The sequence below is a fragment of the Mustelus asterias genome, chromosome 15 (genome assembly GCF_964213995.1).
Source record: "Mustelus asterias chromosome 15, sMusAst1.hap1.1, whole genome shotgun sequence".
NCBI classification, from domain to species: Eukaryota; Metazoa; Chordata; class Chondrichthyes; order Carcharhiniformes; family Triakidae; genus Mustelus; species Mustelus asterias.
In genome coordinates, this window is record NC_135815.1 from 99,437,828 (window position 1) to 99,453,293 (window position 15,466).

Consider the following 15,466-nt stretch of genomic DNA (forward strand, 5'->3'; position numbering starts at 1 on the left):
AGCGCCTGCGCAGTCACTCGAAAGCTGAGGCGGATGCGCGAGGCTGTAAATAACTGTCAACGGCCGAGAATCGGAAAGGAAAAGATTCAAATCATGTGAGAGAGTGAAATAAAAGATTGGAGAGTCAGAGAGTGGGGCTAATGAGGGAGAGAGGGGAGTGAGAGGGGCTGGAGAGGTCTACGTCACATAAAAAGACCATTTGGCCCATTGAGTCTGTGCTGGTCAAAGACAAACTACCCAAACATTCTCCTCCCATTTGCTGTGACACAGTGGTTAGTGCTGCTGCCTCAGGGCGCCAGGTTCGATTCCTGCTGCTTCACAGCTCCAGGGTCCCGGGTTCGATTCCCTGCTCGGGTCACTGTCTGTGTGGAGTTTGTACATTCTCCCCGTGTCTGCGTGGGTTTCCTCCGGGTGCTCCGGTTTCCTCCCACAGCCCAAAGATGTGCGGGTTGGGTGGATTGGCCATGCTAAAATTGACCCTTAGTGTCAGGTGGAGTTGTGTCCGTTCAGGCTCAATGGGCAGAATGGCCTCCTGCATTGGGGGAGCGAGTGGGGGTTAACGGGTGAAACAGTTTTTCCCCTCTAAACTTCCTGCCCCTGACCCTAAATCTCTGCTCCCTGGTCATTGATCATTCACTCCTCAAGGGAAAAATTTCTTCCTGTCTACTCTCTCTATGCCCCTCATTATTTTATATATCTCAGTCATGTCCCTTCTCTGCTCCAAGGAAAACAACCCCAGTCTATCCAATCTCTCTTCATAACTAAACCTCTCCAGCCCAGGAACATCCTGGTAAACCTCCTCTGCACCCTTTCCAGTGCTATCACCTCCCTCCTATAATGTGGACTCCAGAACTGCATACGATACTCTAGCTGTGACATAATCAATGTTTTATACAGTTCCAACATAACCTCCCTGCTCTTAAACTCTATGCCTCGGCTAATAAAGGCAAGTATACCATATACCTTCTTAAGCACTTTATCCACCTGTCCTGCTATCTTAAAGCTGGGATTAATGAGGAGAGAATGGGGTTCATGGGGAAAGATGTAGTTAATGGAAAGACTGGTGTTAATGTGGAAATAGTGGGGTAAAGGGAGAAGGCGGTGCCTCTGTAAGTGAAAACCAGCTGGCCTAAAAGTGCTGATGTTCATGTGGGACAGTTGAAATCTATGGCACATGACTCAACTGAGCAAAATCTGACATAGAGCAAAGAAACTTAATGCGAAACGAGGAACACAAGCCATGGATCAGGATAAATGAGTCATAGACCATGTGGTGAATACAGGAAAATATTGGCATAAACTGAGATTAAAAAATCCTTGATTGGAGATGAATTTGGTCGACATAAGGTATAGACCTCAGAAATATGAAAGTGCTAAAAAGGTGGTTAAAACTCATGTTAAATCATTTAACCAACAGATTCAGTGATAAACTTTACAGATTCAGAACATGAAAGATGCAGAGGTAATCTTAGCCCAGAGTAGTGATTTGCAGGTTGTGGAAGCGATAATCAGCAGACTGGACTCACAGTTTGTAGATTCAGGCACTGACTCAGGATATACAATTGATAGACTCAGAATAACAGAGTGTAAACTGGCAATTTACAAACCAGGACATATTCTGGATTAAAACACAACAGCTAAGTGTTAAATCTGAGATGCTAAATCCTTTCTTCTTACAATTTGCTGTGCGTCTGGAACTTTGAAACGGCTCGAAATTGAATAAGTCTGTAAGCAATGTTTTTCAGAGTGGAATGCAGACTGAAAAGTGCAGACAGAAGAACTGAAAGACTGCCAAAAGGAAGGAGACCGAAGGCAATGACACAATGTATGAGAACTACAAAAAAGAAAGGATGGATGACAAATAGAAATACAGAAGGAGTTTGGCGTCAGAGACTTATGGCAAGCTACACAAGATAAAGTCAAAAGACAGTAATACTTTGATTTTGTTTGTTTGAAAATACCTCTGAAATTCTTGAAACAAAACTATGCAAAAGCCTTGCAAAAGAAATAAGCAGATTGGTGAAACGATAACTCTACTCTCCACTGAACAGAAAAGACTGCAAAATCGTTGTGACTTTGCCCAGTTTTTGCCTCAAGAGCTAACTTTGAAAATTTTCAGTGAATTGGACGTTCGAAGCCTATCTAATGCTGCAGTGACATGCAAAGCATGGAATGATCTGATCGAAAGCAGCGACAACCTGTGGTACAATCACTGCTTGACGGTATTGGCTGTCTGTAAAAGAGAGCTGCAATACGACCGAGCAAGTGGACATTCGTGGAAGGTTAGTGCAGTTTGCAATGATTTGGGTTGCATGAAAAGTTGAGCGCTTTTTACAATTCAATTTGCTTCTTCCGCATGTATCTAAGAGCGTTTCAATGTCCCCTCTATTGAAAACAAGAGGAACATTCTCCCATATCATAGTAAATATAAGAATGGAAACACCTTAAGGGTAATGTTCATTCCACCCAGCAGAGAGGTTGCACATATGATGTAAAATTATTAGCAAAGCACAAAATAGACAACACCAACTATACAAACATTAGGTGAGATGAGGGAGGTTATAGGTTGAGGTGAAGGGGTAAACCTTTTAGGACTGAGGTGAAGGGAAGCTTCTTCAACCAGAGAATGTGTGGAATTCACTACCACAGAAAGTAGTCAAGGCCAAAACATTGTGTGATTTCAAGAAGAAATTAGATATAGCTCTTGGGGCGAAAGAGATCAAGGGATAAAGGGGGAACCTTCCTCTTCTCTCTCTACCTACATCTGTGACTCTTCTGATTCCTCCACCACTTCAAAAGTTTCCAATTTCCTGGCTGTAACTGTTTCTTCACCGATCTCTCTATACATCCATTCGCCACCAGGACAGTCTAAGGGCTCTCCACTTTTTCCTTGAATAGAAACATAACCAATTTCCATTGACCACCCACCCTTTTACACGTGGCTGAACAAATTCTTCTTTCATTCATTGCTTTTCCTGCAAATAACAGGTGTTGCTTTGGGTTTCTGTAAGTTCTAAATATATGGAGTATGTAGAAGATTGCTTGTTTCCTTTGGGCCCCCTCCCTCAACTTTCTTTACAGTACATTGATAACTATTTTGGTGTCATGTTCAGGTCTCACCCTGAATTAGAAAACTTCAAATTTGCTTTCAATTTCCACCATTCTCATAGTTCAAAATGGTCTATCTCCAACTCTTCCCTTCCTTGACTTCTCTGGCTCCATTTCTGGTGACAGGCGATCAATTAATATTCAGTACAAGCCTACTGACTAAAACAGTTACCTCAAGTATACTCCCTCACACCCTATACTCCGTAAAGACTCCATCCCATTCTCCGGGTCCTCCATGTCTGTTTCTTTTTCAGTGGTACAACTTTTCACACCAACATTCCTGAGATATCTTCTTTTTCCTTAATCAAGGATTCCACACCCGTCCCCACCGACTGGGGTTGACAGGCCCTTCAACCATGAGATTACAGCACAGAGATTAACAATAAATAATAACGTTAATAGTATAAAATCATGAAATATTAAAAAGTACCATTGAGTTTCCAATGTAAGAAATCTGCTTAACGTCTTTCCTGAACTATTAAGTAATGAAATCATAAATCCTTTTTATTGCATTGTATTTTCATGAAAAATAATTTGTTCTGCATTTATTCAGTTGAGGATAAAAGGAAAATTAAATTTCTCAAAGATAATGTTTTGTTAATTTGTAGGTTACCCTCATGAGGAACTACAAGAAAAGCAACATAAAACGGGCATGGTTAGATGGTCAGTACAGTTATATCCGTTCTTCAACTGAGCTTCGGCACAACAGTATGTGTGAAATGGATGCAGATACTTGGGGAGAGATACTGGAGGCTGAGCTGGAAAGATAGTGTGGTGTTAAGAACAAAGAACAGTGCAGCACAGGAACAGGCCATTCGGCCCTCCAAGCCTGCACCGATCACGTTGTCCCATCTAGACCAACCGCTTATATCCCTCCATTCCCCGTCTGTTCAGATGCCTATCAAGATAAGTCTTAAATGTTGCTAACGTGTCTGCCTCAACCACCTCACTGGGCAGTGCATTCCAAGCCCCCACCACCCTCTGTGTAAAAAACTTCCCTCAGACATCTCCAGTGAACCTTTCCCCCCCTTATCTTGAACTTGTGCCCCCCTTGTAATTGTCATTTCTGCCCTGGGAAAAAGCTTCCAACTGCTCACCCTATCTGTACCTCTCATAATTTTATAAACTTCTATTAGGTCGCCCCTCAGCCTCCATCTTTCCAGGAAGAACAATCCCAGTTTATTCAATCTCTCATAGCTAATACCCTCCATGCCAGGCAACACCATTTCTGTACTCCCTCCAAAGCCTCCACGTCCTTCTGGTAGTGTGGTGACCATAATTGGATACAGTATTCCAAATGTGGCCTAACCAATGTTTTATACAACTGTAAGATAATTATACAACTGTAATATAATTAAATTGGAGTTTTTTATTGTGGTATCATGCACTTAGAAAAAAAGCTATAAGCACTATGATGAAAGTATTTGTTTTATTTGTCAAATAGTTTATGCTTAAAGTAGTAAAGAACTTTTATTGAATTTGTAATCTTTCATTGGATGGTTAAATATAGAATCTATAAAGATTTATTGTAATATTATTGAAAGATTTTAAATTATAGCTTCTTTATCAAAAAATATGTTTCACTGGTTTAAGCACTTTTGGTATTTCTTTAGAAAAGCCTCAATCATGGAGATGTGATCTTAATGCTGTCCTTTTTGTTATTTTCTATTTGTACTGTACAGACAAAAATAAACCTGTAATTAGCTGCTTTGTCTCATCAGACTGAAGCCAATTTTGACAATTCTGTAGTTCAGTGAACAGGACGAAGAATGTATCAATAGTGTGTGGACTTGAACATCAAACGTCATATTTCATGAGTTTAATGGTTAGCAAAGCGAGAGAAAATTATCCAATTATATGTTAATTGTGGCAAGAGAGAATAGCATCATTAGCTTTTAAATTCTTAGTAGTATTAAATAATGTCATCATCCACTTGTTTCGGGTTTCTGTCAACTTTAAGGGTTTTATTTTTACTAAAATACTGTGATTTCTTTTGATTTGTTCATGGGCCATGGGCATCACTGGCTGGCCAGCATTATTCCCATCCTTATTGCCCTTGTTCAGAGGGCAGTTGAGAGTCAACTACATTGCTGTGGTTCTGGAGTCACATGTAGGCCAGACTAGGCAAGGATGGCAGATTTTCTTCCCTAAAGGGCATCGGTGAAGCAGATGGGTTTTTTCAACAATAGTTTCATGGTCATCGGTAGATTCTTAATTCCAGATATTTATTATTGGATTCAAATTCCACCATCTACCGTGGCGGGATTCGAACCAGAACATTAGCTGAGTTTCTGGGTTAATAGTCTAGTGATAATACCACTAGGCCATCACCTCCCTGAAGACTTGGTTGGTCAATTCCAAATTTGAGGAATAGATATTGGGTAGATCCCAGGTCTACTGCTGGTCTGGGCTAAGTGAGTGAGCTCAGCTAAAACCGCGGTTGATTTTGTGTCCTGCGTTGGAATGAAAGGCAGAAACCTGGATAAAAATCACAATAATTGGTAATCATTTCTCTTTATTCTTAGAATGAGTTCTGACACTCGGTCTCAAGATCCTGCTCGAAGTTTTATCTCTTTAACTAAAGAGAATCTTACTATTGTTAGCGAGTGCTAATAATTGTTTCACTCCTGCAAAAGAAAAACTTTTAATTCATTCATGGGGAAGCTCTGATTGATCTGGAGTAAGTAAGTCATCTTCTTGACAAGTGAGTGGATTTCTAAGCTATTTCAGAGGGCAGTTAGGAATTGACAGGATTGCCGAGTGTCTGGAGTCACAGTTAGCCCCGTGCTGGTACGATGTCAGATTTCCTTCTCTAAAGGACATTAATGAACCCGATAGGTTTTACAACAATGTGATAACTTCATGATACCACGACCGATACTAGCTTTTTTATTATGATTTATTTAATTCACTGAATTTAAATTTCTAAGTTGCCACGGTGGGATTTGAACTCCTTTTCCTGGATTATTAGTCCTGACCTCTGGATTGCCAGACCAAAAGCAAAATAACTGGTTTTCTCCCATTCCACTCTCAGGATACTGAGGCTAGTTCTGATGTCCCATCACCGTGTCAGTGTAAAGTAGGTACCACAGGTCAAACATTAAACTCAAACAGAAACTGGACAGTGTGCTTTTGTATATATTTCACTTTGTTTACCAGCTTTCTAATGGGATACACCCGGTGATATAAAAGATTATTTCACAAGACCTTGGAATTTTGGATGGAACTTGAGACTTCTTTAAGCAATATGTGAAGGCTGTTAATTTGGAGAAAGTCTTCAACTTTCATTTAAATATAATTTTTGAAGATCTATCTGCCAAAAACCATTCTCAGATTAACAGAATTCTGCCTATAATAGGAGTACTAACCTCCTAATTTGTATATACCATATATATGCCAGCAATGGTCAATCCTGTGTAAAAATTGACCCCTGACGTTTGGCCAAAATATATAATTCATTTTTCATATCTGTTGTGTATTCATCAATCTGTACTTTTAGACAAAAAGTCCAAACTCTTTGTACTTAGCACCTGCTTGCCACTGAAGGTCGTGAATGCAGCCCAATCCATCACGCAAACCAGCCTCCCATCCATTGATGTCTGTCTACACTTCCCGCTGCCTCGGCAAAGCAGCCAGCATAATTAAGGACCCCACGCACCCCGGACATTCTCTCTTCCACCTTCTTCCGTCGGGAAAACGATGCAAAAGTCCGAGGTCATGTACCAACCGACTCAAAAGCAGCTTCTTCCCAGCTGTCATCAGACTTTTGAATGGACCTACCTCGCATTAAGTTGATTTTTCTCTGCACGCTAGCTATGACTGTAACACTACATTTTGCACTCTTGTTTCCTTCTCTATGAACGGTATGCTTTGTCTATAGCACACAAGAAACAATACTATTTACTGTTTATTAATACGTGACAATAAATCAAATCAAATCAAAAGTCAAATCGCTCTGATTAATGGAATCAGTGAATAGTTTACCATTGAAGTTATGTTCAGCTCGTGTCTGCACATGTCAGAACATGATTTAAAAAAACAGGCTCCTTCTATGCTACTTTTGGGGACAGGGTTGATGGAAACAGCCTCCAACTGGCAACTCTGGGACAGCAACCCTTGCAAATATTACTCGTGTAAAGGTTGACACTTTTTGGTTCAAAGTTAAGTTTTAGAAACTCAACCTTTACAGGAGTATATACGGTAATTTGTTCATACTCCCATAGTGCAAGTGTTTAGGGTGCAAAAATATGACCAAAGGAAGTAAAGTGCCACATACAGGAAGTTTCAGATTTGCAAGAACTTTAATAAGATGTATTCAGTGCATTTACATTATTATCAGAGAACTATGTTTGCTATTTTTTTCTAATTGCAACAATCTTAAAATTGATAACTTAAATTGCATTTTAATCTGTTGTGATTACATCATCTGTTTTCTATTATGTGGATGCACTCAATACACAAAGTGGCAGAAAGAACATTACCATAATTGGGACCCTGATCAAGGTTTGCAAATTGACTTAAATGTGGGGCATAATTTACACCTTCATGTTCTGCAGGCAAACTATCTGCTCATTAGAAGCTTCTCGGCCTTTTGGCTAAGATCAAGTGTAGTCGCTTCTCGTCCCGGGCAGCTCGGTGACGCAGGACTCTGTGCTTTACGGGCTGTTTCCGGGAACGCACACCGAGACAAATATCAACCGCTGCTGGAGGGTCATCAACTCGGTGAAGGACGCGCTTTGGTCCGCCCGAAACTTGCTGATCTTCCAGCTGAAAGAATTGTCCTCGACCGAGTGTTGCAGACTGACACATTCCAAGGTCCAGGACTACGTGCTCAGGGACGCGCTCAAGCTTGGGGCAGCCGCCGCCAAGGCACAGTGGGGAAAGGCCACCGTGTAAAGCGTCTCAACCGAGGCAGACCGAGGGCCGGGTAACTGCAGAATACCCTCGGCCTGCGTAACTGTGTGCCAACCTGGAAAAAAATGGCACACAGAAAACTCTGACACATGTGAGAGGGCATGGGATCCAAGGGGCTGTTGCCTTGTGGATCCAGAACTGGCTTGCCTGCAGAAGGCAGAGAGTGGCTGTGGAGGGGTCTTTCTCTGCATGGAGGTCAGTGACCAGTGGAGTGCCCCAGGGATCTGTTCTGGGACCCTTGCTGTTTGTCATTTTCATAAATGACCTGGATGAGGAAGTGGAGGGATGGGTTGGTAAGTTTGCTGACGACACCAAGGTAGGTGGTGTTGTGGATAGTTTGGAGGGATGTCAGAAGTTGCAGCGAGACATAGATAGAATGCAAGACTGGGCGGAGAAGTGGCAGATGGACTTCAACCCGGATAAGTGTGTAGTGATCCATTTTGGCAGATCCAATGGGATGGAGCAGCAGTATAAAATGAAGGGTACCATTCTTAGCAGTGTAGAGGATCAGAAGGACCTTGGGGTCCGGGTCCATAGGACTCTTAAATCGGCCTCGCAGGTGGAGGATGCGGTCAAGAAGGCGTATGGCGTACTAGCCTTCATTAATCGAGGGATTGAGTTTAGGAGTCGGGAGATAATGCTGCAGCTTTATAGGACCCTGGTTAGACCCCACTTGGAGTACTGCGCGCAGTTCTGGTCACCTCATTACAGGAAAGATGTTGAAGCCATTGAAAGGGTGCAGAGGAGATTTACAAGGATGTTGCCTGGATTGGGGGGCATGCCTTATGAGGATAGGTTGAGGGAGCTTGGTCTCTTCTCCCTGGAGAGACGAAGGATGAGAGGTGACCTGATAGAGGTTTACAAGATGTTGAGGGGTCTGGATAGGGTGGACTCTCAGAGGCTATTTCCAAGGGCTGAAATGGTTGCTACGAGAGGACACAGGTTTAAGGTGCTGGGGGGTAGGTACAGGGGGGATGTCAGGGGTAAGTTTTTCACTCAGAGGGTGGTGGGTGAGTGGAATCGGCTGACGTCGGTGGTGGTGGAGGCAAACTCGTTGGGGTCTTTTAAGAGACTTCTGGATGAGTACATGGGATTTAATGGGATTGAGGGCTATAGATAGGCCTAGAGGTGGGGATGTGATCGGCGCAACTTGTGGGCCGAAGGGCCTGTTTGTGCTGTGACTTTCTATGTTCTATGTTCTATGTATATAGTTTTAAGAAATGAAATGTAACGGAATGTAATGTTTTTGTAAATGAGCACGGTATTGGACTGTAAAAATGATTCTTTTTTACACTGTTTATGACATTTGGATCTGTAATTTTGCAATGTTTTATTGGAGAGTTTTTTTTTTGTGTGAATAAAGTATATTTTTGAAATTAAAAAAAAGTGTAGTCGCTTCTCGGCCTTTTGGCTAAGATCAAGTGTAGTATGGATCGCCTGCACTTGGTTGAGGTCATTGGGTTGCGCTGGGGCTTCATATGTTTCATATGAAGCAATTTTTTAAAGCGGTATCTCGGCCTTTTGGCTAAGATGCAAATGAGCTCAAGTCTTGGAGGAGGATCCTCCCCCTTCTCCAATCAGCTTGACTCATGTAGATCAGGCCCAGGACAGGGTGGTTTTGGTCTCCCGTCCTGTCTTGTCAGCCTGGATCTGAAATGTCTCAACTTGTTGAGACTCTGAATTGGATTTGATTTGATTGAATTGGAAAAGTATTTTTAAAGAAGTGTAGTTATGCGGATGCTGCACTTGGTTGAGGTCATTGGGTTGCATTTAAGCTTCATTTTTATATGAAGCAATTTTTAAAAGCGGCATCTCGGCCTTTTGGCTAAGATGCAAATGAGATCAAGCCTTGGAGGAGGAAACCTCCCCCTCCTCCAATCAGCTTGGCTCATGTAGATCAGGCCCAAGACAGGTGTGAAGGCCCTGTCTTGTCAGCTTGGATCGGAAATGTCTCAACTTGTTGAGACTCTGAATTGGACTTGATTTGATTGAATTGGAAAAGTATTAAAACAAAAAAAAAGTGTAGTTTTGGCATCCTGCACTTAGTTGAAGTCATGAGGTTACACTGAGGCTTCATTTGAAGCAACCTTTTAAAGCAGCATCTAGACCTTTTGGCTAAGATGCAAATGAGATCAAGCCTTGGAGGAGGTGCAATGCCTGCTCCAATCAGCTTGGATCATGTAGATCAAGAGTGCAAACAAGCTTTCAAGCTCAAGGACATTTCAGGACAAAAAGAAGGCCTTTCATTGAATTAATGCCTTTTACATCCACGGAACATTCCAAAAGTGCCTCCCTTTTGGAATGTTTCTGACATGTGGCCTTTGTCGTTGCACAGGCAAATTTAGCAACCAATTTTGTACATAGCAAAGCATCACAAAGAGAAAATGAATGAAATCTCTCTCCAATGGTGCTGACTGAGAGAATTTAAACTGGTAGACTGGAAGAACTCCCTGTTCTTCAAGTAGTGCCCTGGGATCTTTTGCATTCACAAGAATGGGAACCAGCTATAGAAGAGTAAGTACCACGACAACGAGAACTATAATTAGGAACTGAGAGATAACATGACAGTGGAGAAGAGAATTCCAGATTTATCCTATTCGAAAGTCTAGTGTCACTAAATAAATTATATTCATTTCTGTGTCTCTTGCATTTGATAAGCTGAAAGCTTGGTACTCTGAAAAACACAATCAATTAAACATAGAATGTACAAATCAACACCTGACAATCAAACTAAGTTCAAAAAACTTTGCATCAAAACTTTCCTTCTCTATGAACGGTATGCTTTGTCTGTATAGCACGCAAGAAACAATACTTTTCACTGTAAATACATGTGACAAAATCAAATCAAACGGTATGAGTCAATCAGAAGGAATAGAAGGTGATTGAAACTTATTGATATTTCTGCCATTTTCATTTCTCCACTAAGTTAAGGAACTAAATCCTGTATCTTTGTAAGTTGTGGTCATTTGGTAGTACAGAACATAGCATTGCTGAAAAAAGACATTTAATCAAAGCTTTTTGTCTTGCATTCATAAGGACTGTCGCAAGAATAGCAGCTTGAGGGGAAACAACAACTTTATACTGTATGAGAAGAGACTTCTGATTGGTTGACAAGTGGACTCCGATTGGTAGAGGCATTGCCATGGAGAATGCACCAGTTAATGATGACTGACAGTTAACTGCCATGTACTAATTGAAATTTTTTTAAAGCAGGGAGCTTGACTCTGAAAAATGTTCAAACAATGTTTGGCAGTTGACTGGCAGTCACAATGAACTGGTGCATTCTCCATGAGAATACCTCTACCACTTGTCAACCAATCAGTGCTCTTTTCTTCCAGTATAAAGTTGTTGTTTCCTCTGACATTGCTGTTCCTGCAAGGTGAAAATCTTCAACTAAATGTCTTTCTTCAACATTTTAAGTTAGCAAACTTGTAACTGGCAAAGGGAAGACTACGCAACCTAGGGTTGCATTCCCTGAAATTGAGGAGGTGATGGATGATTTTATTGCAGTTTTTAATATATTAATGGAAACTTTAGGGTAGAGGCAAACTGTTTCCATTGAGAATCAGATCAGGGCCTGAGTAAGAAGCTATTTCAGAAAGTTGGTGCAGAATCGGCTGACTGACCTTCTGCACTGCAGGGATCCGATGAACAAAGTTTGGAAGAAGTCTTGAACTCTTCTGCAAATGGCAACTGATGCTAGATCAATTGTTAAAATTTAACCCTGAGTTTAATAATTGTTTGTTAACCAAAGGTAAAACACAGAATCCCTACAGTTCAGAAGAAGGCCACACAGCCCATCGAGCCTACACCGACTACAATCCCACTCAGGCCATCCCCTTAACCCCTTGTATTTACCCTGCTAATCCCCCTGACACTAAGTGACAATTTTGCATAGCCAGTTGACTTAACCTGCACAACTTTGGAGTGTGGTAGGAAACCAGAGCACCCGGAGGAAACCCACGCAGACATGGGGAGAACGTGCAACCTTAAGATATATGGGGCAACAGTGGGAATGCGGAAGTAGATTGCAGATGAGGCATGATCTGATAGAATTACAGAACTAGCTCAAAAAAGGTTAAATGGCCCAAATGATTATGCCCTTCACTACAACAGCATTTCCTATGCTTAAGAGGTACCAATATAATTTTCTACCAAAATCCTTTGCCTTCCTGACAAGACTGGAGTTAGAATTTGTGAGAATTCCCAGGATGTTAGTTGCTGCAAGGGGTTGAAGTATTTTGTTAAGGCGCAAGCACTTGTGACACAGTGGTTAGCACTGCTGTCTCACAGCGCCAGGGATCCAGGTTTGGTTCCTGGCTCGGGCCACCGTCTGTGCAGAGTCCGCATGTTCTCTCCCATGTCTGCGTGGGTTTCCTCTGGGTGCTCCGTTCGGAAGACGTTCTGGTTAGCTGCATTGGTCATGCTAAAGTGTACCTGAACAGGCGCCGGAGCGTGGCGACCAGGGGATTTTCACAGTAACTTCATTGCAGTGTTAATATAAGCCTACTTGTGACACTAATAAATAAACTTAAACTTGGCATGAGAAGTCAATGCAAAGTTATTGAAATTTAAAACAGGCTGCAAATTTTTCTCAATTGTCTTTGGTTATGAGGCCAAAGTTTTCCTTCACGTTGACATTCTGTTGCCTGCAACCTCTCGCCCTCCCAGAATTCAACACACCAGCACCCATGGAACTGCAAAACTGATAGTCCCCGGTTGATTATAATCCAGTTTAACCTTGTTTCTTTCCAAACCTGGGTACGGACAGTCAAGTCAACACGTTGGATGACCGACCTTGGAAAAAAAACTCAAGGTGGTTAAGTTACACCACCTATGAATATCATTGAATGAATGTTACTATCAAAGGTTATGGGGAGAAAGCAGGATTAGGCTATTGAGTTGGACGATCAGCCATGATCGTGATGAATGGTGGAGCAGGCTCGAAGGGCCAAATAGCCTCCTCCTGCTCCTATCTTCTATGTTTCTAACGCTATCATTCATCAGTTTTGGCAGCCTCCTTCAACAAAACCGTGAAAGAAAATGTTACGCTTATTTTTAATTTGCAACATGCAAGCTGCCAGTGAGCATCTATAATGTGACAAGTTATGAGAATAAATGTGGTACAAATCAGAATTTATTGTAGCTGATTAGTGCAACATATCAGCATACAGCAGGGCCTGCAACACCAAGTGGGATTGGACACCAGAGTAACATTAGAGGGTGCACTTGTAATGCAGAACACATCAAGTGGTGCATGTCACTCTCTATTTCACTGGCTTTCATCGTGAGTCCAATTTCTGCAGTTATTTGTGAAATGAGTGAATGATTAACAATTTATAACTTTCAAGTTTGAATTAATGTTCTTGATTTTTACTCATGTATAATATAGGGATAGATTTTCCTGGTGCAGTGTGTTGAATCCTTGGGGCATTGTGGATGAAATCAGATGAGCTCACCTATGAAGTTGCATTCTTCCCAACTCAATTGTTCTGTAATTCATTGCACCAGACAGCCCAGAACAGCCATTATCATCCTTTTAACTGAAAATGTAGCACCTTTGACCAATAGTAATTCAAGTCTATTACAAAATGATTAAATTAGTGGATTTAAGTTTCATACTTGTAATTCATTTTGCTTCCCAATGTAATCCTTATTAGTAAATTACAAATGGACCTGTTTTAAAAGTAATCAGCGGCACATGTCTTGTTAATTATAATGCATATGTTGTTCAAACGGCTGAAGATGTATGAAAATTCAATTTTCGCTGGAACTCTGGCTTTCAGCCATTCATGAAGACAAGGTGGGAGAACAAAGTTGTAATCCAACTCTACTTAGCGTTACATTGCACAAGTCTGATCAATGCAAGTTTGTTGCATACTCACTGGAGGCTTTCCATCCGTGGCAACCTAAATTACCTTTACTATAAGGCAACATCCTTCTCCCTTCCACTAAACTACAGGTTGAATACAATGAATTGGATTGTCTCTATTAGATTTCCCATAATGAGAACATAAGATATAGGAGCATTTGATCCACAGCCCTGTATGCTATGGCATAAGGGTTCCCGCACGGTGGCACTGTGGTTAGCACTGCTGCCTCACAGTGCCAGAGACGTGTGTTCTATTCCTGGCTTGGGTCACTGTCCGTGTGGAGTCTGCATGTTCTCCCCGTGTCTGCGTGGGCTTCCTCCGGGTGCTCCGGTTTCCTCCCACAGTCTGAAAGACGTGCTCGTTAGGGTGCATTGGCCGCCCTAAATTCTCCCTCAGTGTACCCGAACAGGCACCAGAGTGTGGCGACTAGGGGATTGTCACAGTAACTTCATTGCAGTGTTAATGTAAGCCTACTTGTGATTAATAAATAAACTTTACTTTAAAACTTGCAGACAGGGAATACCAGATTCCCACCACCCTCTGGGTGAAAATGCTGCTCAAATCGCCTCCAAATCTCCTGCCCCTTACCTTAAATAGATGTCCCTTGATATTGACCTCATTGCTTAGGCGGGACAGTTCCTTTCTATCTACCCTATCCTTGTCCCTCACAATTTTGTACACCTCAATCAGGTTCCCCCTCAGCTTTCTCTGCTCGAAAGAAAATAACTCCAGCCTATCCAGCCTCTCTTCATAGCTGAAACACTCCAGCCCAAGCAACACCCTGGTGAATCTCCTCTGCACCCTTCCTAGTGCAATCACCTTTCTAGAGAAAAGAACCTCAGCTTGTTCAATCTGTCGTGTTAAGTTTAACTTCTCAGATCTGGCATCATTCTAGTAGAATTGGTTAATTCTACTGAACCGTTGAATATAATGTATCAAAGTTAGAAGCAGAATGATTTAGGGGTTTCATAGTTGCTGCATTGAAGGAAGTTATTCTTTTTGATCTGAAACCAAAATGTTTCATCAAAATCAATCGTCACAAACATTTCCTGTGGCCTCAAACAAAATCTTTTGGGGAATATATGTAACATTGTGGCCAGTATTTTATGACCTTGCTCGGATAAGGCTGGTAAAATCCCGCCTGAGGCCAATGGAGAATTCTGTTCTGCGAGCCTCACGCGGTAATCCTTCAAGGAAAGAACATATGTGGGTATAAGTAGTGTGGTAAACCATCGTTGGTTCCCACTGTGGGATTGTTCTAATGTTGTTGTTGGGTTGTTCTAATGTTGTTGTTGGGCTAGGGTGGGATTGATACACCTGTGGTTGTTACTGTTGTGGCACATCCCAGTCGGGCTCCGCCTCCTGGGAGAGGTATAAGACCCCCTGCTCGGGCGGGACCCCTTCAGTCTGGGATAGTGTGTTAAAGTTCTGATAGTTCCATTGTTAGTTAATAAAAGCCTTCTTTTACCGAAGCTTTGTGCCTCGTGTCCAATTGATGCGCATCAAGTAGAAAGGATTTATCTTTTATATTCAGGAGGAGGACAATTCCACCATCATCTTGCTTCCAACAT

At 41.9% G+C, this 15,466-nt stretch overlaps 1 protein-coding gene and 1 non-coding gene across 3 annotated transcripts; both read left to right on the forward strand.

Annotated features, from left to right (window-relative positions):
* The first annotated feature begins 17 nt into the window (after window positions 1-17).
* On the forward strand, window positions 18-7,041 carry fbxo48 (F-box protein 48). 2 transcript variants are annotated; one of them, XM_078230377.1, is made up of 4 exons: window positions 29-95; window positions 1,418-1,541; window positions 1,746-2,282; window positions 3,717-7,041. In XM_078230377.1, exons 3-4 carry the CDS (start codon window positions 1,986-1,988, stop codon window positions 3,876-3,878), a joined length of 459 nt encoding a protein of 152 aa, XP_078086503.1. In that variant the 5' UTR covers window positions 29-95; window positions 1,418-1,541; window positions 1,746-1,985; the 3' UTR covers window positions 3,879-7,041. The 2 variants fall into 2 exon arrangements, with proteins under 2 accessions (XP_078086502.1, XP_078086503.1); XM_078230376.1 differs by lacking the exon at window positions 1,418-1,541 and having other exon boundaries at window positions 18-95.
* A 2,372-nt stretch (window positions 7,042-9,413) lies between these two features.
* On the forward strand, window positions 9,414-9,606 carry LOC144504925 (U2 spliceosomal RNA). Its single transcript, XR_013499717.1, has one exon. It is a non-coding gene; the product is annotated as a U2 spliceosomal RNA (small nuclear RNA).
* Window positions 9,607-15,466: the final 5,860 nt, after the last annotated feature.